This window comes from Boleophthalmus pectinirostris, unplaced genomic scaffold (assembly GCF_026225935.1).
Source record: "Boleophthalmus pectinirostris isolate CB_2022bp ecotype Guang Dong unplaced genomic scaffold, ASM2622593v1 HiC_scaffold_14, whole genome shotgun sequence".
NCBI classification, from domain to species: domain Eukaryota; kingdom Metazoa; phylum Chordata; class Actinopteri; order Gobiiformes; family Gobiidae; genus Boleophthalmus; species Boleophthalmus pectinirostris.
The window spans coordinates 1623501-1649171 of NW_026571047.1; the positions used below are offsets into that span (position 1 = coordinate 1623501).

General features: G+C 38.8%; 1 protein-coding gene across 1 annotated transcript in view; it reads right to left on the bottom strand.

Moving 5' to 3' along the window:
• LOC110167907 (Na(+)/H(+) exchange regulatory cofactor NHE-RF1) overlaps nucleotides 1-25671 on the bottom strand; it is a 57598-nt gene that overhangs the window by 14406 nt on the left and 17521 nt on the right. The window contains 2 exon segments of the mRNA XM_055150180.1: nucleotides 590-743; nucleotides 6702-6872. Of these exon segments, the coding sequence (XP_055006155.1) occupies nucleotides 590-743; nucleotides 6702-6872 (325 nt within the window).

The following is a 25671-nucleotide window of genomic DNA, read 5'->3' on the forward strand; positions in this document are numbered from 1 at the left end:
GAAATTTACTCAAATCATGACAAAACTTTCTTAATTCAAGTCATCTTAACTTTGCTAGATTTTTGGTTTTGGTGTGTGTGTGTGTGTGTGTGTGTGCGTGTGTGTGTGCATGTGTGCGAGTGTGTGTGTGTGCGTGTGTCGTGTGCGTGTGTGTCGTGTGCGTGTGTACGTACCTGTGTGTGTGTGTGTGTGTGTGGGGGTGTGCATGTCCGTGTGTGTGCGTGTGTATGTGTGTGCGTGTGTGCATATGTGCCTGTGTGTGTGTCTGTGCGCGTGGGTGTGCGTACGTGCCTGTGTGTGTGTGTGTGTGTCTGGAGGTGTGTGCATGTCCATGTGTGAGTGTGTGTGTGTGTGCGTGTGTGTGTGTGTACGTGTCTGTGTGCATGTGTGTGCGTGTATGTGTGAGTGTGTGTGTTTGTGTGTGTATGTGTGTGTGTGTGTGTGTGTGTGTGTGCGTGTGTGTGTGTGTGTGCGTGTGTATGTGTGTGTGCCTGTGTGCGTGTGCGTGTGTGTGTATGCGTGTGTGTATGCGTGTGTGTGTGTGCCTGTGTGCGCGTGTGTGTGTGTGTGTGTGTGTGTGTGCAGTTACCGTTGATGTGGTCTTCAGAGGGCTGGACGTTGCACTGGCTGAAGTAGTGGTCGGCCTCTGCGTCCACCACCAGGAGGCGCACCTCGTTTCCGGACGCCTTGATGGCCCCCACCACGTCGGAGTGCTGCTTCCCCACCATAGACACACCGTTCACCTCAACACAAGAGACAAACCAACTGTTAGACCCAAACATGTCTGGAAGTTCCCATAAATGTTATTCTATCCATATCTGTTGTTTGTCTCCCTGTCGCTGTGGTCCAAACCGATGTGAAGCTCAGTATTTACCAAAGTCTCCGGTCCGTCAGAGGTTAGGCCCTATCGCGCCGGAGGGATTGCCAAGAAGGATTCTTGTTGAGTTTATGGCCTCACTAATATCACAGGAATCCATTTTGCAAGTGGTTACATATTTTTTTGGTCTATAAATTGCACTTTTTTCATGGTTTGGATGTTTCCTGTGACTTATACTCTGGTGTGACTTCTATATTAAAATGTTCACACTGAAGCAGTGAGAGGTTCTAGTCTTTGTGTGTGAGTATCTGCTGCTCCTGTTCCTCCTGTACCACTGTCACTTCACTCTACTGCACATGTCTCCTGCAGAAAGAGCCTCTGTTCTGTCTGTATCATGTCAGTCGATCGCACCATTACTTCTGCACCACTGAACAATTAACATTTAAACAAACTTATAAAGACAAAGCCTGAGAAGACTGAACATAAATGAACACAAAAACAAAATCATATTTTGCAGATTACAAACTGCAAGTCGTGAAATCTGCAGCTGAAAACAGAAATCGAGCAACAGAAAGAAAGTTTGGAGTGAGAGAGAAACTTGTGACACCGGGAGGATGCATCATAAAACTTTCCTGAAGTCACTGGATGGATGGACAAAGTCTGGACTTCAGTGACACTGAAACCATCCTGTCGGGATTCAGAAAGACCAGAATAATTCTAACTGGAACTGATGCTGAGTCTGACGACAGCGACACAGAAGAGGAAGCAGAGCTCTGTTTACCTCCGGAGGTCGAGGAGTTGGTCAGAAGTGACACGAGGATGAAGAATTGAATGGATTTAGTGATTTGGAGTGAGATGGAGAGTTTGGTAAACTTGTTCTGTTCTGTTGTTTATGTTATATTTATCTGAAGAACTGTTCATATGTGACGTTAACAGTCTGTTCTTCTCTCTTCTAGTGTTTTTACTACAACTTGACTTTACACAGGAAATGTCGGTTCCTGGTTTCTGATTTTATCAAATACATTTCCCCCGAAAAGTGCAATTTATAATCCAGTGCAACTTATATATGTTTCTTCTGCATTCCGCATTTTTTGGCTAGTGCAGCTTATACTGCGGAGATTTATAGTCAGAAAAATATGATAATCTGCAGCTAGGTCCCTAATGTGGAAATCCTGGTGCACAAGCAAAGAGTCAATCAAATGTGTTGCTACCAGTAGATGAAGCAACTTTGAAGAAAGAAGCCACCTGACTGGTCAGTTGTTAATGTTTATGTCTTGATTTACTGACAAAACACTGACATAAAAGCACCAGGATCATGTAGAGTGGGCTAAAAAAAATGACCATGGCAACATTTTGGGAAAACGTTACAAAGACAATGTCTAAATGAATAGGAGTACCTCGCACTCAGAGGTTTCTTTTGCTATACAACATGTCCAAACCAAATCCTTTAATAATAATTTAATAATAATTGAAATCAATCAATGACCCTCATATATCACTAGCAGGTCTTACAGCTGCCAAAAAAATGCTAATATGCTGTTGGAAATCAGTTCAACCTCTGACTGAGAGAGAATGGCTCTTATCTTACAGAGAAATGATTCAGCTGGAGTTTTCTGCTGCTCGAACACATGGAGCAAAAGCCAAAAACATGTCTCGCTGGTCTGATCTACTGATGTGATTTGGGAGTAGTTGTTACTTGGAGACCTTTTATTATAGTATAATCAGAGGTGGGACCAAGTCTGAGTCAAGTCCCAAGTCAAAGACAGGCAAGTCCAAGTCCAGTCTCGAGTCACTGGCCCATAAGTCCAAGTCAAGTCCAAGTCGTCTGCTTCGAGCTTCAAGTCATTTTGAGTCTTTAAATTAAAATACCAAATATAGTTTAGATTTTAGCAATTTATATGAATTTAAACTAAATTGTTCTTAAAAAAGTCATGGTATATTTATATATGAGTATTTATATAGAAGTAGAAATGTAATTTTTTCCTTTTTAAATGTCTTGACAAGTTCTTAGTGTGAATCATTATGGTCAGAATAGGAAGAATTCAGATTTCAGTGTTTAATAACAGATATTTTGTCATGTATTTTGCGCTGAAATGGAAGGATCATGTTCTCTATAGTTCTGTGTTACTGTATTATACTGTGTATTACTGTAGTATATTTGATGATACCATATCACAGTACTACAGTTACATCCAGAGTAACAGAGAAGTAGGAGGGGCATGTTCCAGTTTGTTCCTTTAAAATTCAGCACTGCATGTATTAACTGTGAAGAGAAAAGTATTTTCTAAAAACATGTATATGTTTTTTAGGAGAAGCATCAAGTCTTCTTAAGTCACAGGCCTCAAGACCAAGTCCCAAGTCATTGACCTTCAAGTCCAAGTTGAGTCCCAAGTCTTACTCCATTTTATCAAGTCTCAAGTCCTACAAATAGTGACTCAAGTCTGACTCGAGTCCAAGTCACGACTTACAAGTCCCCAGTAGTATATGTTCACAGAATGTACACAATATGTATACTCTTAATATATATTTTTTATTTTATTGTTATTATTATATATATATATTTTTTATGTATGGTACATAATAACTATGTATAATGCAATTTCTGCTGATGTCTTTTAATGGAGGAAGTGCCAACTGGAACATGTATAACTGCAAATGATAACACTAGAACAACAAATTTTATCACCAAATGATAATAATGAATAAATAAATAAAAAGATAAATAAATAAATAAATAGATAAATAGATAGATAAATAAATAAATGAGGTCAGACTAGAAAGTGAATTGAAGCCAGATTCTGATGGAGCCATATTCAGTTTCTCTTTGAAACACGGCAGCATGCGGGTGAGTTACGTCCATCTACAGTCGGTACCCTGACACTACCCTGACACTACCCTGACACTACCCTGACACTACCCTGACACTACCCTGACACTACCCTGACACTGCTACCCTGACACTACCCTGACACTACCCTGACACTACCCTGACACTACCCTGACAGTGCCCTGACAGTACCCTGACACTACCCTGACCCTGACTACCCTGACACTACCTGACTGACCCTGACAGCCCTGCCCTGACACTACCCTGACACTACCCCTACCCTACTGACACTACCCTGACACTACCCTGACACTACCCTGACAGTGCCCTGACACTACCCTGACACTACCCTGACACTACCCTGACACTACCCTGACACTACCCTGACACTACCCTGACACTACCCTGACTACCCTGACAGTACCCTGACACTACCCTGACACCCTGACACTACCCTGACACTACCCTGACACTACCCTGACCCTGACTACCCTGACACTACCCTGACACTACCCTGACACTACCCTGACACTACCCTGACACTACTGACTACCCTGACACTACCCTGACACTACCCTGACACTACCCTGACAGTACCCTGACACTACCCTGACACTACCCTGACACTACCCTGACACTACCCTGACACTACCCTGACAGTACCCTGACACCCTGACACTACCCTGACTACCCTGACACCCTGACACTACCCTGACACTACCCTGACAGTCCCTGACACTACCCTGACACTACCCTGACACCCTGACACTACCCTGACATACCCTGACACTACCCTGACACCCTGACACTACCCTGACACTACCCTGACACTACCCTGACAGTACCCTGACAGTACCCTGACACTACCCTGACGCTACCCTGACACTACCCTGACACTACCCTGACAGTCCTCCCCGGCTGCTCCCGCCCGTCTCTCCCAGGATTCCTCCAGGATTCCCAGCATTCTTGCGAGGTGCGGTGAGAGCCGTGGGAGTGGGGCAGGCGGTGTGAGCGGATTAGAGTTCTTTTTTTTTTTTTTTTAGATAAAACTGCCTGAACTGAGCGGTACAACCTGGGAAAATATGTGACCTTGCCATTCGAGCCTTCGTCAGCGCTCGCAGATATGTGATGGAATGTGGTGACATCATCTACCAGCGTGTCTTCCTCCCACCAAATGAAAACTTCTGAATGATAGTACAGTACTCAAAATACTGTCTAGAAACAGAAAGCTGAAACTCAAGAGCTACTTATTCATATAAATGCACTTTTGTTTTTCAGATTTACACCAATTCAGCAATGCACAACAATCCTCCTTCACTTCCTTTTTCCTCTGGTCTTCAGAAAAAAAGTTGCAGATTACAGTAACTTCCAAATAATACTCTTGTTCAAATCAAATAAAGCTTCACTGATCATTTCTATTAAAACACATGATACAATTCATAAGCTGATTCATTCTCAGCTACAAAAACATTAGACATGATGATGCAAATGTATTTATAATCTGTGTTTGGATCAGACTGAGCTTCACATGAGTCTTTCATTTGGGTTGCCAGTTTTAATCCTGAAGTTCATTTGGTTTAAACCTAAAATGTTTCTACTTGCACCAGTTTTGAGTCAGTGCTAGTGCAGCCTCTGAGCTTTCACATGATCATCTGACCCCTCTGTGTCTGTCTGACCTTCTCGTCCCTCACACCCCCTGTCGTGCTCCCAGGGCCGCAGGTCAGGCTCTCTTCCGTGCAGTGTTGGGGAGTAACAGATTACATGTACTGAGGTTACGTAATCAGAGTACAAATTATGAGTAACTGTATTCAGTTACAGTTACTGTTTCAATGAGGTAATTGGATTACAGTTACTTTGTTGAAATAAATGGATTACACGGCTGTATTTTCCTGTTTTCACGTTATTTTTTATTTTTATTTTTTTCAATAATTCCACTCATTGCTGCAAACTAAACCAGGTCTAAACCAGGACTAAAACCAGGTCTAAACTAGATCTAAACCAGGACTATACCAGGACTAAAACCAGGTCTAAACTAGATCTAAACTAGATCTAAACCAGGTTTAAACCAGCACTAAACCAAGACTAAAACCAGGTCTAAACTAGATCTAAACCAGGACTATATTAGGACTAAAACCAGGTCTAAACTAGATCTAAACCAGGTCTAAACCAGGACTAAAACCAGGTCTAAACTAGATCTAAACCAGATCTAAACCAGGCCTAAACCAGGACTAAAACCAGATCCTAACTAGATCTAAACTTGATCTAAACTAGATCTAAACTTGATCTAAACCAGATCTAAACCAGGACTAAACCAGGACTAAAACCAAGTCTAAACTAGATCTAAACCAGGACTAAAACAGGATTTAACAGGATTTAACAGGACTAAATCATGCTGCGTGGACATGTCTCCTCTTCTATCAATAATATTTTTAATATGGTTAAGTATCCTGGTCTTTGCTTCTCTACAGCAAATCAAGTAATCCAAAGTATTACATTACTCAGTTTAAGTAATTTATTGGATTACGTTACAAACTACATTTTGGGGTATGTAATCTGTAATCTGTAGGGGAATACATTTTAAAAGTTACCTTCCCAACACTGCTTCTGTGCCCCAATGACCAGGAGAAAACAGAGAGGGGATCGAGCATTTGCAGCGGCGGCTCTGAGGTTGTGGAATCAGCTCGATCTGTGCTCTCACACTTTTACTCTTCGGCTTTTAACACAGTTTGAGGGTCGACTTTTTACCTGTATTTGTACTGTGTTATATTTACTTTCAACTGTCACTATATTTGTCACTGCTGTTGTTGTGTTGTTTTTAAAGTGCTCTAGAAATAAAGTTGAGATGAGACATGAGTTCTGTCCATAAACTGTGAATGAGACACACTTGGATGTGTCTCTGTCTGCAGGTTCAGACTCTGGAGACACAGGTTCAGATGTTATTGTCGTACATTCTTTTTAAAACAGTAAAAAGCAGCAGCTACAGTTCCTTTAGTCATTGAATGTACTTCAGTCCACGTAAGCTGCGTGTGTGTGTGTATGTTGTGTGCGTGCTGTTACCTGTACGATCTTGTCATTGGGTCTGAGTCCGGACTTCTGAGCGGGAGAGTCGTCGTCCACAGCTCGGATGAACTGTCCCGGTCTGGACTTCTCACTGTGGAGGTTGAAGCCGTATCCGCCCGTTCCCTTCTTCAGGTAGCACAGACGGGGCCTCGGTCCGCTCTTCTCCTCCTGCAGCACAACAACAGAACACGACTGAAACCTTTCATCAACATTCACTGGGGGGTGAAGTGAACTGGAGGCACTGTGGACTGATATCAGACTTTTATCTGAGCTTTGTTTTAACATAATCTCCCCATAAAGAGCTCGTACTGATCACATGCTCCTGAAAATGTGCTCTTTAAGGCCATTTGGTATTGTGTCTTCAGACTATCTGAAAATTTATCTGTCAGTTTTTTTGTGCATTATCTCTTGGTCTATCAATACTATCTCGACTTATCATTCAATACATGAAAGCTGGAACTAAATACTGTGTTTACACTGATATTACCATGTCAGAATGTGTCAGAAAAAGTTTATTTTGACATAAAAAATACATATATTTTTACAGAACTTCAATTTAAAGATGGAAAGTGCTTAATATGCTAAGTTTTATATAATTTTAAAGTGTTTTACTCTTTTTATGAAAAAAATAAATAAAAATAAAAAAAGTACCAGAGTTGAGAGTTAATGCTGTATTAGGGCCAATTGTAAAATTGTAAAAAAAAAAAAAAAAAAAAAAAAAAAAAAAGTCATGGCCTACAGTTTATTTGTAGTTTTCAGTTTTTGTTTTCATCATTTTCCATAATATAAGTTATTTTAAATTTAATTAAATTTGAACAATATGTACATCGCATCGATTACATTTTTAAGACATCCTGGGCTTTTAGTGCAAACAAATAATTTTTATCAAAGTATTTTTTCAAGGGGCATATATGAAATGATAAATATACACTTTAATATACCTGAAAATATTATTATTACTTATATTACTTATTATTATTATTGCCATCATATTTTCATTTGTTGAGCATTTGAAAACTGCAAAACATCACTGACCTGTAGTTTTTTGTAATAATGTAAGATAAAGGGAAGAATAAATAACTATCTATGGCTAATTGCTGGTTAATTCTATTATTTATTTGTTGCAGCTCATGTTTTTACTGTACATTTAACAGCAGTTTACATGTATAATCCTGCTTTATTATTATTGTGTCAGTGGCATAAAGTAGTTTCACTGTTACCATTTATCATCTACATTTTCTTCCGCGGTAGATCACACTTCAAACTGTGACCGGCCTAAACACCGCGGTAATGATCCTACATCAATATTTGGAGATATGTTAGATATTTCAGTCATTTTCAGTCGTTTTTATACACTGTGGCATTTAACTTATGTGATCCTGCTCACAGTAAGAGCGCAGGGTTTTCAAACTCTGATAAATTACTGCCATACTGTGGAACATTCTGGGCCAAGAACAATAACAATAACATCTCCATAGAAACAAGCAGCTGGCTGACCGGAAAAGTTACACAGTGCCCAGACTCTGCCAAGACCAACATAAGGTTCAATCAGAAATAATACAGGACTTCTACATTTGTGAAGAGACAGCACATTTTCAGTGAAGCTCTGAGAGAAAAACTGTGAGTTAGCAGGAAGACTTTAAATTGAGCCTGACTAGCAAAAAAAACAAACAAAAAAAAACATTTCTTGGGAATAATTGCTGACAGTGCTCAAACACAGAAGCCGTGTATTTAAGCAAAATGCCTTGGCCTGACATATTGTATAAGCGGCTCTTTAGGTCAGCCACAAAGGATTTGAATGTCCGATAATCAGGAAGTGAGTGGTTAGCATGCTAGTTGTTATGTGTCACTGTAAAACTCCGCTCAGATCTCGGAGAGTTGTGAAAAACCACTTATAAACTCATCATGGTGAATAACTAAAATGCTCGGGATTAGGGATGTAACGATATCCAATTCTCTCGATACGATATTTTCACAATATCACTGTTGGGCAATTTACTTCAAAACTGTAATGTGTTATTTATTTATTTATTTATTGTTACATTATAATATTACTGTATTTAAAATGTAAAACATTACATTACTATTACAGCACTTTTAAGTTACTCTATTTTACACCAAAATAACTGTGAAGATGCTGAACTTTTGCACCAGATATGGACTAAACTAGGACTAAACCAAAACTGAACCAGAGCTGAACTTGGACTAAACCAGAACTAAAACAAAGATGAACCAGGATTAAACCAGGACTAAACCAGGACTAATCTTAGACTAGAACTTGGAATCTAGAACCGCCCCTGAGAGAACCCTGCACCCATGGAAGAGAGAGTCTGCAAGGCGTGATCGGGCGTCAGCTGTGGTTAGCCACGTGGAGCATGGAGTTCTGCGTCGGTCCTTTTGCCTGCGGTCACCTGACGGTCTACACAGGTGCACCTCCAGCGTTTCACCGCTGCTGATATCGCTGTGATTTTAGTGAATTTGAAAAACAAAAAACCCACCACTTCAATCCAGGTTAAAAAAGCATTGTAACAGGCCTTATTGACATTTGTACTGAGTAAAATATTACTATTTTTCCCCTGTAATGCCGTAACATTACAGCATTACAGCAAAACACAATGCACAGTAATTTGTTACATTTATAACGCGTTACTCCCAACACTGCACAACGTGCATCTCAGGGTACGACATTTATTGCAATATTTTATTGTAGGGTATCAAAATTGTGAATATGCTGCTTTTCTCTCATCATAATCCAAATAATTTCTATTGAAAAGTGCTTGATAAGCCTTATTTCAGCATATAGATTGGACTGAAACAGAGCAAAGGATCATGGTCTATGTAGTTCCCTCTGTTTTTTTTTTAAGAATTTAAGCAAATAAACTTGTGATTCGATATATTGTGATGTCCACGATATTATTGTGAGACATTTGACGATACAATATCACGATATTTCAGTTATTGTTACATCTCTACTCAGAATGCATGAGGTAAGTGAGGAAGAACTTTGATTGGTTGGACGTTATATCGAGCGATCAGTGTTGGGGAGTAACAGATTACATGTACCGGCATTACGTAATCAGAGTACAAATTATGAGTAACTGTATTCAGTTACAGTTACTGTTTCAATGAGTGGTAATTGGATTACAGTTACTTTGTTAAAATAAATGGATTACATGGTGGTATTTTCCTGTTTTTACATTTTGGGCTAAACCAGGACTAAAACCAGAACTAAACCAGGACTAAAACCAGGACTAAAACCAGGACTAAACCAGGGCTAAAACCAGGACTAAACCAGGGCTAAAACCAGGACTAAACAGTATGACACCTAACAGTAGGTGGACATAATTTAAGGCAGCAGTGATCTCATGTACAAATCATTTCTCGATCAATAATATTGTTTAATGGTTAAGGAAAGTCTGGGCTTTTTATTGTCTTTAAGCAAAACATCTTATGTTAAGATCCTGGTCTTTGCTACTCTACAGGAAACAGTTGCATGTTCATGGAGACTTGGGCTCAACAGCCAGTTTGAAGACAACAAACATGAATTTTCAGGATGTGGTTGGTACATTCATGTAGTTAAAAAAAAAACATGACAGTATCAAGTAATCCAAAGTATTCCTTAACTAATTTAATGGATTCCATTACAAACTACATTTAGGGGTATACAATCTGTAATCTGTAGGGAAATACATTTTAAAAGTCACCTTCCCAACCAGCGATATCTGCACTCTTTAATGAACTGCTGTTATTTGGCTTATTTGAACCTTTACCACTACAACCTTTTGTCCCATCATGCCTTGGGCTTCAGTCATTAAACAGTAAATGTTCATAGTCTTAAATCCCTGAGTCAGCTGCTTGTGTCAATGATTCCATGATGAGAGCGTTTGCTCAGCGTTGGCTCGAGGCACACGCCCTCAGAGCAGGACACAGCAGGACACTATCAGAGTCTGGAGGAGGCTCTGTGGATCATTCACATATACAGCTGATAGAGGGGGAGGGGCCACGGTCACCAACCCCTGATCTCATCTTTGGACACATATAAAAGTGAAGGTGGGTCACAAAGTCCTGCGCTGGTGTTAGAATCTCAAAATACGTGACTGCATTTTCTGTGTGGGTATTAGGGCGGGTATCATTAAGAAGTTGTCGACACAATACATACCTCGATCCATAAGCCATGATACGATACATGTCTAGATACTAGGGATGTAACAATAACCAAAATATCATGATATTGCATCATCAAAAGTCTCATAATAATGTCATGGTCTGTCACAATATATCACATCACAAGGTTTTATAGTAGTAACAGCTTATAAACATAGAGAACTACATATCCCATGATTCATTTCAGTGCAGACAACATGAAGAGATATGATTTTTACTTGAATTCTTGGGATTATGGCTGTAACAATTCACACTATTCATATACACCTATTATATTAACCTCTTGAAAATATCAATATAAATATCGTATCGTGAGATGCATATTATGATCGTATCGTACCATGACACCCCTACTAGATACAGTGCATTTACGATTCGATGCAGGTATTTCAAATCGATTGGATACTGTTCAATGAAAATAAAGTCTAAATCATGACTGTGATACTAAAGTGTTTGTTAAATGAAACACAAACATTTTAATCACCAAAACAGTGAAAATGTCAAATGTGTCGCATAAGTTTCCTACTTCTAAACAAGTGACAAAACTGTAGCTGTAACAAAATCATTTAGTAAAATAAACCAAAAAATACTCTTGGCGATATATCGATACAGCAGCCCATCACATCCCATTAAACAATACGATATATCAATATTTTTGCACACCCCTAATGGGTATGCAAAAATATCGATATATCATGATATTAAATTTGGTGATACAGTGTGGTTTTTGGTATCTTTTACTAAATGCTTTTCTAATTATTATTTTCAGTGCTATAGTTTTGATGTTTGTTTATTCAATACACTCGACTTATTGATTGTTTTCATGGTTACACCTGGTTTATTCCATACTGAATTTGCACAGGTCGTGGTTTAACAAATAAATACTGTTGTTAAAATGTATTTGGTTCTTAAAAATAATGACATATTGCAGAATATCAGGTGCAATATATATATTTTTACATATCGCCTTATCATGAAAATATTGTATTGAATTGTACTGTATCGAATCATGAGGGATCCTACAATTCCCAGATCATTTTTCATTAGATTTTTTTCATTTCTTGGGATAAATTGTGGAATGCAACAGGGATCAGTTCTAGGGCCATTCTTATTCTTAAAAAATTACCCCAAATGTATTAAGATATTAAATAAACTGATTATAAAATAATGATTAGGTTTCAGATAAAATCACAACATCAACATACAGACCGATATTTATATTATATGAGCTATTTTATGAACTATTTTATAATGTTGTTTCCTTATCGCAAACAGATGTGGAGTTGTGTTTTGTTTCATTCACACATGTTTAACACACAAATACAACATACTTAGGCTGAGATATTTCACAGAGAAAACACTCTGTTCCACCTTGTGATGTCATGTGGTAAAACATACACATGACAAACATCACATCCAAACACCTTCACTAGAATCATCTGATTGACTTCAGGTCTGTTGTGTAAAATATGGACTTTAAAATGGGTGGGGCCGATGACAGAATCAGAGCGATATTGTTCATAAGATAATATTGTGCTGTATGATCGTTCAGTAATCAGTGTCAGAGGTGTTTTATGGGAAGATACAACATGAGGGGTCAAAAGGTCATTTGGTTTGTCATATATATGCTCATATTTCATTTCATTTCCCCTAAGAAAGTTTAAGCTTGTATTTGCACACACACAGAATCACAGAGTTATTTAATATTGACCTCAACTGCTCTTCTCTGCCTGCCCCGACCTAACCGAGAAAGCTCTTGAAAGTGACAATCCGGGCTGCACGAAATGGAATTGTGATTTTTTGTATCGTGTAAAAAAAACCTCAGTCATCCAGGTAGAATCCATGGCGAGGAGAAAATCCAGTTTGTTGTAGACGTTTCGCAGCTCTTCTAAGATGCTTCTTCAGTTCCACCAGTTCAATTCAACCAAACTAACTTTTGTCCAGTCGAATTTTCTCCTCGCCACCATTTTTTGTATTGAAAATTTAATATTCGATTTGCTCTTAATGTTTAAAAAGAAGGATTCTGCTTGAGAGTGCAAATTTTAAACAACTTCATAAACATCTGAGACTGAACTGTGAACTAATAAGAATCTGCACTGCAAATCTCTGAAGCTCCCAAATTTTTATTTAATGACACCACAATGTGACGTTTCAGGTCAAGCCCTTCTTCACCCTAAGGAAGCCGAGAGGGGTCACAACAAACGCAAAAGTCGCAACAAATACAAATGCGACAACACAACAAAAAGCCACAACACACCAAAAAAAAAGCCACAACACACCAAAAAAAGCCACAATGGAAATGATCGCGGGACTCTATTTTAATGCAAATGCTGCAACAAATACAAACGCCACAACACAAACGCAAATGCCACAACACATTAAAAAGCCACAACACATTAAAAAGCCACAACGGAAGTGACCACGGGACTCTATTTTCCGACGGACCGATCAAGCAGAAGAACTACAACGTGAAAAGTAAAGGAACGGAGAAGTTGGATACATAAATAAAAGTAATTTATTGTTTTATCATTATTCGTTTCATGTTGTAGTTCTTCTTCTTCACTTGCTGCTTCATCGGTCCGTCGGAAAATAGAGTCCCGCAGTCACTTCTGTTGTGCTTTTTGATGTGCTGGTTTTTTAATGTGTTGGCATTTGCGTTGTGTTGTGGCGTTTGTATTGTTGCGGCGCTTGCATTAAAATTCCCGCGGTCATTTCCTTTATGGCTTTTTTTGGTTTGTTGTGGCTTTTTGTTGTGTTGTCGCATTTGTATTTGTTGCAGCGTTTGCGTTTGTTGTGACCCCTCTTGGCTTCTGTATCACCCAAAACGTCACATTGTGGTGTCATTAAAATAAAACAAAAAAGGGAATTTTACAGAACTGCAGTGTGGATCTCTTTCTTCTTTTGCACAATTTTTGTCTTTGGACCCAGCACCTAGTCACAACTTGTACTGGATGTGCATGTCTGTATCTACCACTAATACAAGAATCCCACATGTTTGTAGAGATCAGAACTGCAGGTACACGGGTTTTTCTATAAAAAGGAAGGATATTCTGTTGTTTGCATTGCTTCATTGATCATCCTATGTGCTGTAGGGCTGTGTATTGTCAAGTATTTCACAATATGATATGTTTACTTGTTCCTTGATTGCATACGTATACCGATGCATGGATTTAAAGTTGATTAAATCGATATTATTTAGTACGTAAAATAACAAAATGCATTGGAATTTCATGTTCACACTGTTATCCTATGAATAAGTCACCTTTTCAGCCCAGCTCACTCAGGCTTAATGCAGCAGTCAGCAGGTTAATAATTGTGTTAAGTGTGTAACTCTGTCTTTTATAATGGATAGATGTTGTTTACACGGCCCATATTAGGCTATTTTCTGATCCGTTATTCTAGTAATGTAGTTTCTTCATCACAAACAAACCTGGAGTTGTGTTTTGCTTCATTCACACATTCTTAAAACTCAAACCCTGTATATTTATTTAGTTCTTCTATCAAACTGAAATCACTTCACAACCTTCACTGGAATCATTTGGAAAATTTAAGATCAGAAATTGCCAATCTCTACTAAACAAAATGTAAAAGGAGCTGTTAATGTGAAATAACTACAACTACATGACATCACAAGGTGGAACAGATTATTTGGAGCTTTGGAGATGTAGACAGACTCATAATTGAGGGTTAAAAGGACATGAATGAAACAAAACACAACTTTGGGTATGTTTTTGAGCCAGTAACAGCATTATAACGTGGTTTAAAGCTCACAATAGTCCATTTTGTGTAATATAAAACTTTTAAAAGACAATTCAAATCTCTCTTTTGCTATTGCCAAAGGGCTGCAGGTGATGGTGTTGCACGTGTGGACATGGACATGGTTGCAGATGTGTGGTCTGGCCTGTCTGTGCCCCAGTCTCCTCTGTAGTGGATATAATGAGCTCTGAATGGACTGTAGAGAGAACAGCACAGTGTGTCCTGCTCATTATGTTCTATAGACTCTATGGGATTGTACGGAGTCCAACAAGTCTCCTTTGTTTACTTCAGTTCCCCCAAAATATATGAGGAAGCCTATCTGAAAGCCCATTGGAGTTTAGGTTAAAGTGCATATGACAGGTTAGACTATTCATTTCAAATCAGAGTAAACAATATTATTTAATACTCCTATATGTATTAAATGTAATGATAGAGTTGTGTTTTGTTTAATTCACACATGTTTAACACACAAATCCTGCAGATTTAGGGTGAGTTCTTCTCTCAAACTAAAAGCACTCTGTTCCACCTTGTGATGTCATGTGGAAATGTGGAAACAGGAGGTGTTCCGATGTGTTTTTAAGCTTCACACACCTTCACTATATCATTTGGATTTCAACTTTGGAATTGCCAATCTGCTCAACTAAAGTGTCTTCATTGTCTGAGGAAGTCACTGTTCTTTAAAACATTTTGAATCAGTTTTAACTTTTTCATTAGTTTCATGGTTTGGGAGCATCTCTGCTAAAAAACAAGAACTTCCTGAATCAGTTGGTTAAATGAGTGAGTGAGGTGATTGTTCATCCTCAGAGCCGTCTGGACTCTCTGTACTCGAGACAGTTACAGAGGACTTCCCAGAGTATTTTAAAAGATGTGCAACATCCACTAAAGTCAGAGTTTCAGCTGCTTCCCTCTGGTCAGACACTTTTAGTCCCACGATCTTAGAATTAATCATTTTAAAAGGAGCTTCATTCCAGCTGCTGTTGTACTTTTGGATAAATTGCAATCTATTTATCGATCAATTTTAGTAAGTTGTCTTGGAAAAAATCATGTGTTTTTATATATTTAATATTTATTGTGATCTTAGCCAATTTCATTAATTATTGATGGATCAAAAGCATTCAGCACTGGAGCACTGTAACACTTTATTTTGCAATTGTGTTTTTATGTGTGTTTATTGTTCATAATGTGGATGAATGAAATGTGGGACCAGCCTCAAATCTGCAAAACAAATTTACCTACGTGTAGAAATAAAGCAACCTAACCTAACCTAACCTAGGTAAAAGGCTAACTTGAAAACTGCTGCTTCATGACATCACAAGGTGGATCAAAGCATTTTGAGGTTTGGAGATGTAGACAGCCTAATAATAAATGTTTACACAACAACAAAACACAACTCCAGGTCTGTTTCTGATGAGGAAACAACATTATAACATGGTTTAAATCTCACAGGAGTCAGTTTTGTGTAATACAAAACCTTTAACTGATGCAAAAGTATAATAAATACTGACAACAGATACTATTCCACCAAACAAGTCAAACAAGAATTAGAAAAACATGAAAACTTGTCATAAGCACTTTAAAAAGATCAAACCTGTTATCTCGTCACATGTCTATGGGATGAGACGCTGATATGGTGATGGCTCATACGTTCTGACCGGTAACAGGCTCTATCTCTGTCACTTTGTTTTGTTCAGGAAAAACTTACTGACTTAAACTGTAAGATAAAGTCCTAAAGTATCACACTTCTGCTATCTGCTCTCTGACTCACAGGAAGTACAGGTCAGAAAACGTACATCTAGATTTGTCAAGATATTAAAATTAAAAACACAAATTTTTTTATTGTACTCAAGACTGATTCCGATAAGAGAATAATATAAAAAAAACTCTTTCTTTAGACGACAGAATGTGATTTTCAATATTATAGGTGTAACATTTCTAGTAGAGGAATGCTTGTCTGCTTGTCTCCATGGAAACGTTAATGCTTTGTCTACTCTAGAATGTTCCGCAGTATAGTTTAAACCTACTTATCACAAAAGAGACAAGCAGGTTACAGCACGACGCTACATTACAGGTCAGATCTGTGGAGAGTCGCCTTTATTCACAGAAGGAATTATTGTATGAATGAATAAAAGCTAGATGGATATGTTTAATGCCATACAAAGGAACATTCCAGGCAAAGCAATAAGTTCTCAGGTGAAGGACACGTCACCAGAAAAGTTGGGCCGTGGTTGAGTTGTTCCACGTCAACTCAACCAAGTCCCCCGCGGCTCAACTACAGCTCAAGGTGCCGACTTTCTGAAAAGAAATGGAGCCCGATTATTGACTTTTTCAAATAAGACACATATGCCCTAAAATGCCTTATTTTTTATGTTTTTTTTATTTTTATTTGTTTTTGCATTTTTTTTTCTTCTTCTTCTTCTAGAGGGGGGAAGAGGGAGAGGAAAAAAAAGTGAATATATAAATTGTGTGAAGGCCTGGTCTCAGGACATTGTTGATGTGAATTGATTTGTGGCAATAAAAGTTCAAAAAAAAAATGCTGGAAGAAACACAACAAGAGAATAGGAGTAATCAAACACAGACTGAAAGAACAGAGGGAGGATATTGAAGATTTGCATCTATGGGTCTGGTCAAGCAGTAACGGAGGGAAACCAGGGGCAGATTTTTGACATTCAAATGTCTCTTATTCAGAAACTAGAGGGACTATTGAAATAAGTAAAGTATCAGAATGAAGGAAAGAGTTACACTCCAACAGGGTCAAGTTAAACCTGTGATATTCTTTCAAGTTGTTGACAAAAAATTTAAAAACTCATGTCGGTAACGGAGGGAATGAAATATGCAGCACTTTTTGGGCAATAAATCCAAACAGTGATAACTCTTGGTTCTCACTTCCATATCCTTAACAAACTGGTTTGAATATTTGCTTCATATAGTTTTCTACCATATGGTACAAGATTAGGTTGAAAAACCTCTTACTTTTTGAGTCATGAGATTTTTTATTAAGAAAGGTCATGGTAACGGAGGGAAAAGTAACGGAGGGAAAATTGTGCAAACAAGTAGAAGGTGCAGGATTTTACATCATTTGTAGCTTTTTTCTTCCGAATACTTTAATATTACTTCAAAATGAAAGGAAACTATTTCTATAAAATATGTCAGTCCTTCCAAGCAAATTTTTATCATTTTACTTTTTTTTTTTTTTTTAAATCATGTACCTTCATCAACAGTTCAAAGATGGAATAACACAAGATATGATGAAATACATCCATTTATTTACATGATTTGCAGGTCTGTGAAATTTGGGAAATAATTTTTGTTCCATGTTTCATACATGGTCTGTTTAAAACATATGGAACTTTAGAACCAAAAATGGTACAGAAAAAAGGTCAACAGTTTCATAAACTAGAGTACATATGTATCTGTTCAATACATTTTTATATCAGATGCATTAACTTGAATTTTTGGTCTTGCTGTTTACTTCTACTAGACTGGGCCCATCTGTCACAAAATCACGTGACCTGGTGTTGACGCCGCCATATTGGAGTCAAACTATCCATTTGGATGAGCGTGTAGTATTTGTGTGGGATAAAATATGAATTGAATAACAATGGTTTTCAGTTCTTGGTTGGTGTAGAACGATGTCGAATTAATTAAGTCGTTGTAAATATCCGGATACTAAAGGTCGGACACAGAGCAAGCATTGATTAGACTGACAAGCTCTATCGGAATTAGATCAGGATCTATTCCACAACCCAGGAGGACGACTTTAGCTTTATACATTTCTAATGACGCTGATCTAACGAGCTGGAGATTTCAGACAGTTTTATGTCATTAGCGCTGTTTAAAGTCGCCGTGATTATATTGTAGTAAACTGAATAATCCCAGTCTTGACCTGCAGTACGGCCGCCAAAACACGACATCACATGACTGCCACATCACACACACAGTCCTCAACAGAGCCTGTCCTGGGGTGACAGTTGTAGGAAAGACAGGGAGGAAGCAAAAGGAGGAGCAGAACAGACTGGGAAATGGAGCTGGACTCTTCACAATAACACGTCACTGTTGAAGTCACCTACGGTCATGAGCTCTGGGTAATGACCGAAAGGACAAGATACAAGCGCTCGAAATGAGTTTCCTCCGCAGGATGTCTGGGCGCTCCCTTAGAGATAGAGGGAGGAGCTCAGTCACATGGGAGGAGCTCGGAGTAGAGCCGCTGCTCCTCCACATCGAGAGGAGCCAGTTGAGGTGGCTCGGGCATCTTTTCCGGATGCCTCCTGGGCGCCTCCCTTGCACCGGGAGGAGACCCCGCAGAAGACCCAGGACACGCTGGAGGGACTATGTCTCTCGGCTGGCCTGGGAACACCTTGGGGTCCCCCTGGAGAAGCTGGAGGACGTGTCTGGGGTGAAGGAAGTCTGGGAGTCCCTGCTTAGACTGCTGCCCCCCGCGACCCGGCCCCGGATAAGAGGAAGAAAATGGATGGATGGATGTTGAAGTTACTCGTCTCATTCAAGCTGACCTTCGTCTAATAGACAAGTCATGTGCTTTTTTCACCCTGAAAGTCGCTGTTACTTTATCACATTCATTCATTTCTGTCCTGTGAATGAGACGTTTTTATATCGATACCTGCTCTAGTTTCGATACTGATTAGTGTGAGATTTTCCATACGTTTAACAACCCTGCGTCATAATGTGATTATGACAAGCCTACAGTTAATCTATACATTATCATATCATCAGATTGTAGAGTTCACCTGCACTGCTGTCACGAAACAGACCAACACTTATCTTAAAGGGAGTATACGCTGCACAGATGCAAGATTCACTGTGTTCTCATCAGTAGAGTGTGTCATTCAAAAGAGTCCAGACAGCGCCCACGACGCCTCGGAAAAGTCTGAAGTGTGATGTTGTGTGTAAACTGAGCAGCTCCGTGTCAGTGCTGGTGTTCAGTCCATGTTTACTGTTGCCTCACTTCAGTTGTAAACCTGTTCCAGTGATGACTTCATTTAGCCTGCTGATTTAGGCTGAGTTCAAACACAAAACACACTGTTCCACCTTGTGATGTCATGCAGCTCCACTGTATAACCTTCACTAAAATCATTTGAATGAGTTCAGCCCTGGAATTGACAATTTCTACTGAACTAAAGGCAGTGTTGGGAAGGTTCCTTTTAAAATGTATTCCCCTACAGATTACAGATTACATACCCCAAAGTGTAGTTTGTAACGTAATCCATTAAATTACTTAAAGTGAGTAATGTAATCTGAATACTTTGGATTACTTGATTTGCTGTAGAGAAGCAAAGACGAGGATACTTAACCATATTAAAAATCTTATTGATAGAAGAGGAGGAGACATGTCCACGCAGCATGATTTAGTCCTGTTAAATCCTGTTAAATCCTGTTTTAGTCCTGGTTTTAGTCCTGGTTTAGATCTAGTTTAGACCTGGTTTTAGTCCTGGTTTAGATCTAGTTTAGACCTGGTTTAGTCCTGGTTTAGATCTAGTTTAGACCTGGTTTTAGTCCTGGTTTAGATCTAGTTTAGACCTGGTTTTAGTCCTGGTTTAGATCTAGTTTAGACCTGGTTTTAGTCCTGGTTTAGTCCTGGTTTGGATCTAGTTTAGACCTGGTTTAGACCTGGTTTTAGTCCTGGTTTAGATCTAGTTTAGACCTGGTTTAGATCTAGTTTAGACCTGGTTTAGATCTATTTTAGACCTGGTTTTAGTCCTGGTTTAGTCCTGGTTTAGACCTGGTTTAGATCTAGTTTAGACCTGGTTTTAGTCCTGGTTTAGTCCTGGTTTAGATCTAGTTTAGACCTGGTTTTAGTCCTGGTTTAGACCTGGTTTAGATCTAGTTTAGACCTGGTTTTAGTCCTGGTTTAGTCCTGGTTTAGACCTGGTTTAGATCTAGTTTAGACCTGGTTTTAGTCCTGGTTTAGTCCTGGTTTAGATCTAGTTTAGACCTGGTTTTAGTCCTGGTTTAGTCCTGGTTTAGATCTAGTTTAGACCTGGTTTTAGTCCTGGTTTAGTCCTGGTTTAGACCTGGTTTAGACCTGGTTTTAGTCCTGGAATAAAAATAAAAATGTAAAAACAGGAAAACAGGAAAATACCACCATGTAATCCATTTATTTCAACAAAGTAACTGTAATCCAATTACCACTCACTGAAACAGTAACTGTAACTGAATACAGTTACTCATAATTTGTACTCTGATTACATAACTCCGGTACATGTAATCTGTTACTCCCCAACACTGTCTAAAGGTAAAAGGTGGTAGAGCCTGTCATGATATTCACTATATCGACATTCAATATATGAACCCTGGAACAATGCACAATACATTCATCATGCACAATAAAAAAAAAAAAAAAGTGTGGAGATTTGAGGCATTTTGTACAATAAGATTTGAGGTGTAAAAGGTTGATTAAGTGATTTCTATAGGATCAGTCCGTACGAAATCAGCCGTTTTCAAGGAATCTCTCCTATGAGCCATCTCAGATTTGGCTGAAAATATTTCTAAAAACTTCTAAAATCACCAAATGAAAGAATCTCACATTTTAGCTCAATCCCTTGAGTTGTTCCTGAGTTATGGCCCGTTGAAATTTTGGGGCCATGCTCACTTTTTCTGAAGCCTTAATTTATAATCATGTTTGAGAGACCAGAACTTCATCAAAAAACACTAGGAAGCTGAACATTTTTATTATTGTAGATTCTTAATCATAGATTCTGAATCTGTTGTCAAATATTGGGTATCTTTATTAAGGATTGTCCCAAAATCTCACATTTGGTTGCAGCTCATTTATTTATTTATTTATTATTTTTTTCAATTTTTGAGGTCCCAGGTCTATTTACTCCAAGCAGATATTTACAAACTAACTGAACCGGAATATTTGAGAGAATGACCATTTCTGACAACAATCTCACACTTTTCTCTTTCACTTCACTTTTTAGCTCGATTTTTTATCAAGTTACGGTCTCTCAAACATGCTTAGAAATTGAGCAGCTTGGATGAGCTGTGAAGCGTCTTCAACCAAACTAACTTTTGTCCAGTCGACAAACTGAATTTTCTCCTCGCCTTATGAATTAAGGCTTCCGAAAAAGTAAAGCTAAAAAGTGAAATCGAGCTAAAAAGTGAAGTGAAAGAGAAAAATGTGAGATTGTTGTCGGAAATGGTCATTCTCTCAAATATTCAGGTTCAGTTAGTTTGTAAATATCTGCTTGGAGTAAATAGATCTTGGACCTCAAAAACTGAAAAATAAATAAATAAATAAATGAGCTGCAACCAAATGTGAGATTTTGGGTTAACCCTTAATAAAGATACCCAATATTTGACAACAGATTCAGAATCTATGACTAAGAATCTACAATAATAAAAATGTTCAGCTTCCTAGCTTTATTTTTGATGAAGTTCTGGTCTCTCAAACATGATTATAAATTAAGGCTTCAGAAAAAGTGAACATGGCCCCAAAATTTCAACGGGCCATAACTCAGGAACAACTCAAGGGATTGAGCAAAAATTTTTTTTGATTCTTTCATTTGGTCATTTTATAATTTTTAAATTTTTTTTTCAGCAAATCTGAGTTGGCTCATAGGGGAGGGCGGCTGATTTCATATGGACTGACCCTATAGCTCATTATTGGTTCATTTTTTTATGTATGTGTTGCAGCTCAGTTCCTCTGGATGATACTGATGATTTAAAATGGTTTAGGATCACCTCACATTACTGTTATTGTGGCATAAAGTAGTTTTAGTATTATTGTTTATCCCAGTTTCTCGGTAGCAAATCATAGAATTTATAAAGAAGTGGACTAAGTGAGTGTGACGTCACCCACAGTGTTCAACTCCAGTCAAATGCTCACGGTTACAGGAGCGAATTTGAGCCAGGCTTTATATTAGGAGTAGGATTTTTTTTACTAACAAAATAGCGAAATACATCATCCAAACATCAGGATCATGTAGAACGGGTTAATATGAACATTTAAAGACCAAAACGACGAGGCTCACAGCAGCAGTTACAGAGAGAGGAGACACAATATTCCAAATCAGTGGGAGTCGGAATCAGAAGGAGCCGGAAGAGCCGCATGTGAACTTCCTATTTGGTGCAGCAAGAGTGTCCATTTATATATATACAGTCTGTGGTAGCAATATCATGTAACTTAATAGTTTGTTATCATGATAGGCCTAAAAGATAGTGGTAATAACTTGGTGTCATCATTGATTAAGATTTTAAGTTTGACAAGCAGATAAATGCAGTGCTTAAATTCAGTTTTTATCACCTGCGCCTTTTATCCAGACTCAAATCAGTTTGATCTTAGGGTAATTTAGAGCAAGTAATTCATGATCTTATCTTTGCACGTCTTGACTCGTGTAACGCTCTGAACACTGGTATGAGCCAAACAGCGTTCTAATGCTGGATGTACACTGCGTTATTTTCAATCGTTTCACTCAGTCTCAGCTCAAACTGTACGACCAAATCACAGGGTTTATTTTTATTTATTTTTATTTAATAATTTTATTTGAAAACTACATAGATTACAACAAATAGGAACCAAACAACATACAAGATACAAGACAGACATTCTGATTATGAAGGTTACACACAAATAGCGACAAAGGTGACAGGGGCTGGTGACAGTGTGGACCTTATGTGTGTGTGTGTGTGTGCATATGCGTGCGTGCGTGTGTGTGTGTGTGTGTGTGTGTGTGCATATGTGTGTGTGCGTATATGTGCATATATATGTGTATGTGCATATGCGTGTGTGTTTGTGTGTGTGTGCATATGCGTGTGTGTGTGTGCATGTGTGCATATGTGTGTGTGTGTGTGTGTGTGTGAGTGTGTGTGTGCACACGTGTGTGTGTGTGCATTATATGCACACACACACGCATATGATATGCGTGTGTGTGTGTACGTGTGTGTGCGTGTGTGTGTGTGTGTGTATGTGTGTGTGTGTGTGTGTGTGTGTGCATATATGTGTGTGTGTGTGTGTGTGTGTGTGTGTGTGTGTGCATATGTGTGTGTGTGTGTGTGTGTGTGTGTGCATATGTGTGTGTGTGTGCATATGTGTGTGTGTGTGTGTGTGCATGTGTGTGTGTGTGTGTGTGTGTGTGTGTGTGTGCATATGTGTGTGTGTGTGTGTGCGTGTGTGTGTGTGTGTGTGTGTATGTGTGTGTGTGTGTGTGTGTGTGTGTGTGTGCATGTGTGTGTGTGTGTGTGTGTGTGTGTGTGTGTGTGTGTGTGTGTGTATGTGTGTGTGTGTGTGTGTGTGTGTGTGTGTGTGCATGGGGAGTAGACAGGCTATTCAGATGATTTACTGTTGACCTGTATTATTATTTGTTCATTTGAGTATTGAAAATCAGTTAAGTGTGTGTTGGAGCTTTGCCTCAGATCTCCACTCAAGTCGCAGGGTTTAAAAGTTCACAGCTCATGGAACTGCTTCAACAATGACAAATCCTCACGAGAGGAGACTGGATTTCTACAGGTTTGATGTTCTTGTGACCTATGATTACTGATCGGGAGCTGGTCGTGAGGTATTAATCATTTCTCTTTATCTCATGTTTACAACACGAAGCATGACACACATTTAAGCCAAAAGTCGGCCCAAAACCACAAACAGCTGCACAAGTGAAAAATCATCACAAAAAGGGTCAAAAATCGCACACAAAGCTCACAAGAGTCAATTTAGCGTAATAATATAACCATAAAAGCTTCGTCTCGGGCCTGTAGGTGGGGTTGGGTGAGGAGTTAGCAGCTCTACTGGGCCTGGGCGGTTGGAGGAGACAGGATTAGCCCGACTGAGCGGGAGCAGAGGCAGCGTCCTCAGAGCCGTACCAAAGGTTAATGCGTTTAGTGCTGCACACGCCTCTATCTGCTGTGAGCACCATCAGGACCTTGGACCATGCACGGCTGTAAAACACACTTAGCTCCTTTGTTATCTGTGAGGGAACCATCATAATATGCAAATGTCCCAGGATGCGTTTCAACATGATACTGTGCTAATAGTTTTTCTGTGTATATTTTCCATTTATTTTAACGTGACATATTTTCTTGGAGATAATATTACATATTATTATTAGCACATATTATTATAGCACATATGTTCTAATGTAGTTTCCTCATCACAAACAGACCTGGAGTTGTGTTTTGTTTTATTCACTCATGTTTAACACGCAATATTTAGGCTGAGTTCTTCTCTCAAACAGAAAACACTCTCTTCCACCTTGTGATGTCATGTGGTAATACAGGAAGTACTCCTCCGCTGTGTTTTTAAACTCTGAATCATTTGACTCATTTCAGCCTTTGTTAATCTCTACTGAATTAAAAATAAAAGGTGGATGTTAACTTGAAAATGACAACTTCATGACATCACAAGGTGGAACAGAGCATTTTGAGGTTTGGAGATGTGGACAGACTTATAAACCAGGAAACCAGGACATGTGACACTTTAGAACAGGGGTGTCAAACTCATTTTGGTCCGGCGGCCGTATCCAACCTACTTTGATCCCAAAGGGGCCGGATCAGAAAACTCATGTCATATAAACCCCAAAAATAACAATAAATTCAAATATTTGTGCAGAGAAACACAAATCTATTACAGAAATCTTTTTTAATTGATGAACTCTTTCTTTTACAAAATATTATAATATTATGAACAACCTGAAACTTTAAAAAAAATACAATTTCAACACAATGTTTTAACATGAACTTGTTTGCAAATAGGAATAAGTTCATTTTTGTTGTAAAATCCTGCACTCGGCTCCACTTTTCTCATGTTGGACATTTTTCTGATGAGGGTGTCACGGTCAACAGTCAAAACGATCGTCCTTTAAGAGCGTTTGGAAAGAGACAAGTCTTCATTTGTGCTGCTCTGGTGGGAGGGGCCACGTACAGAGACGCTGGAGACGCTGCTGTGATAAACACCACAGAAAATTAACAAGATTTTAACAGAAAATATAATTAAATATTTTAGTAGAAAATCAGCTGAGGGCCACATTAAAGGTCTTGGAGGGCCGGATTTGGCCCTCGGGCCAAATGTTTGACACCTGTGCTTTAGAGTTTGGGGGCA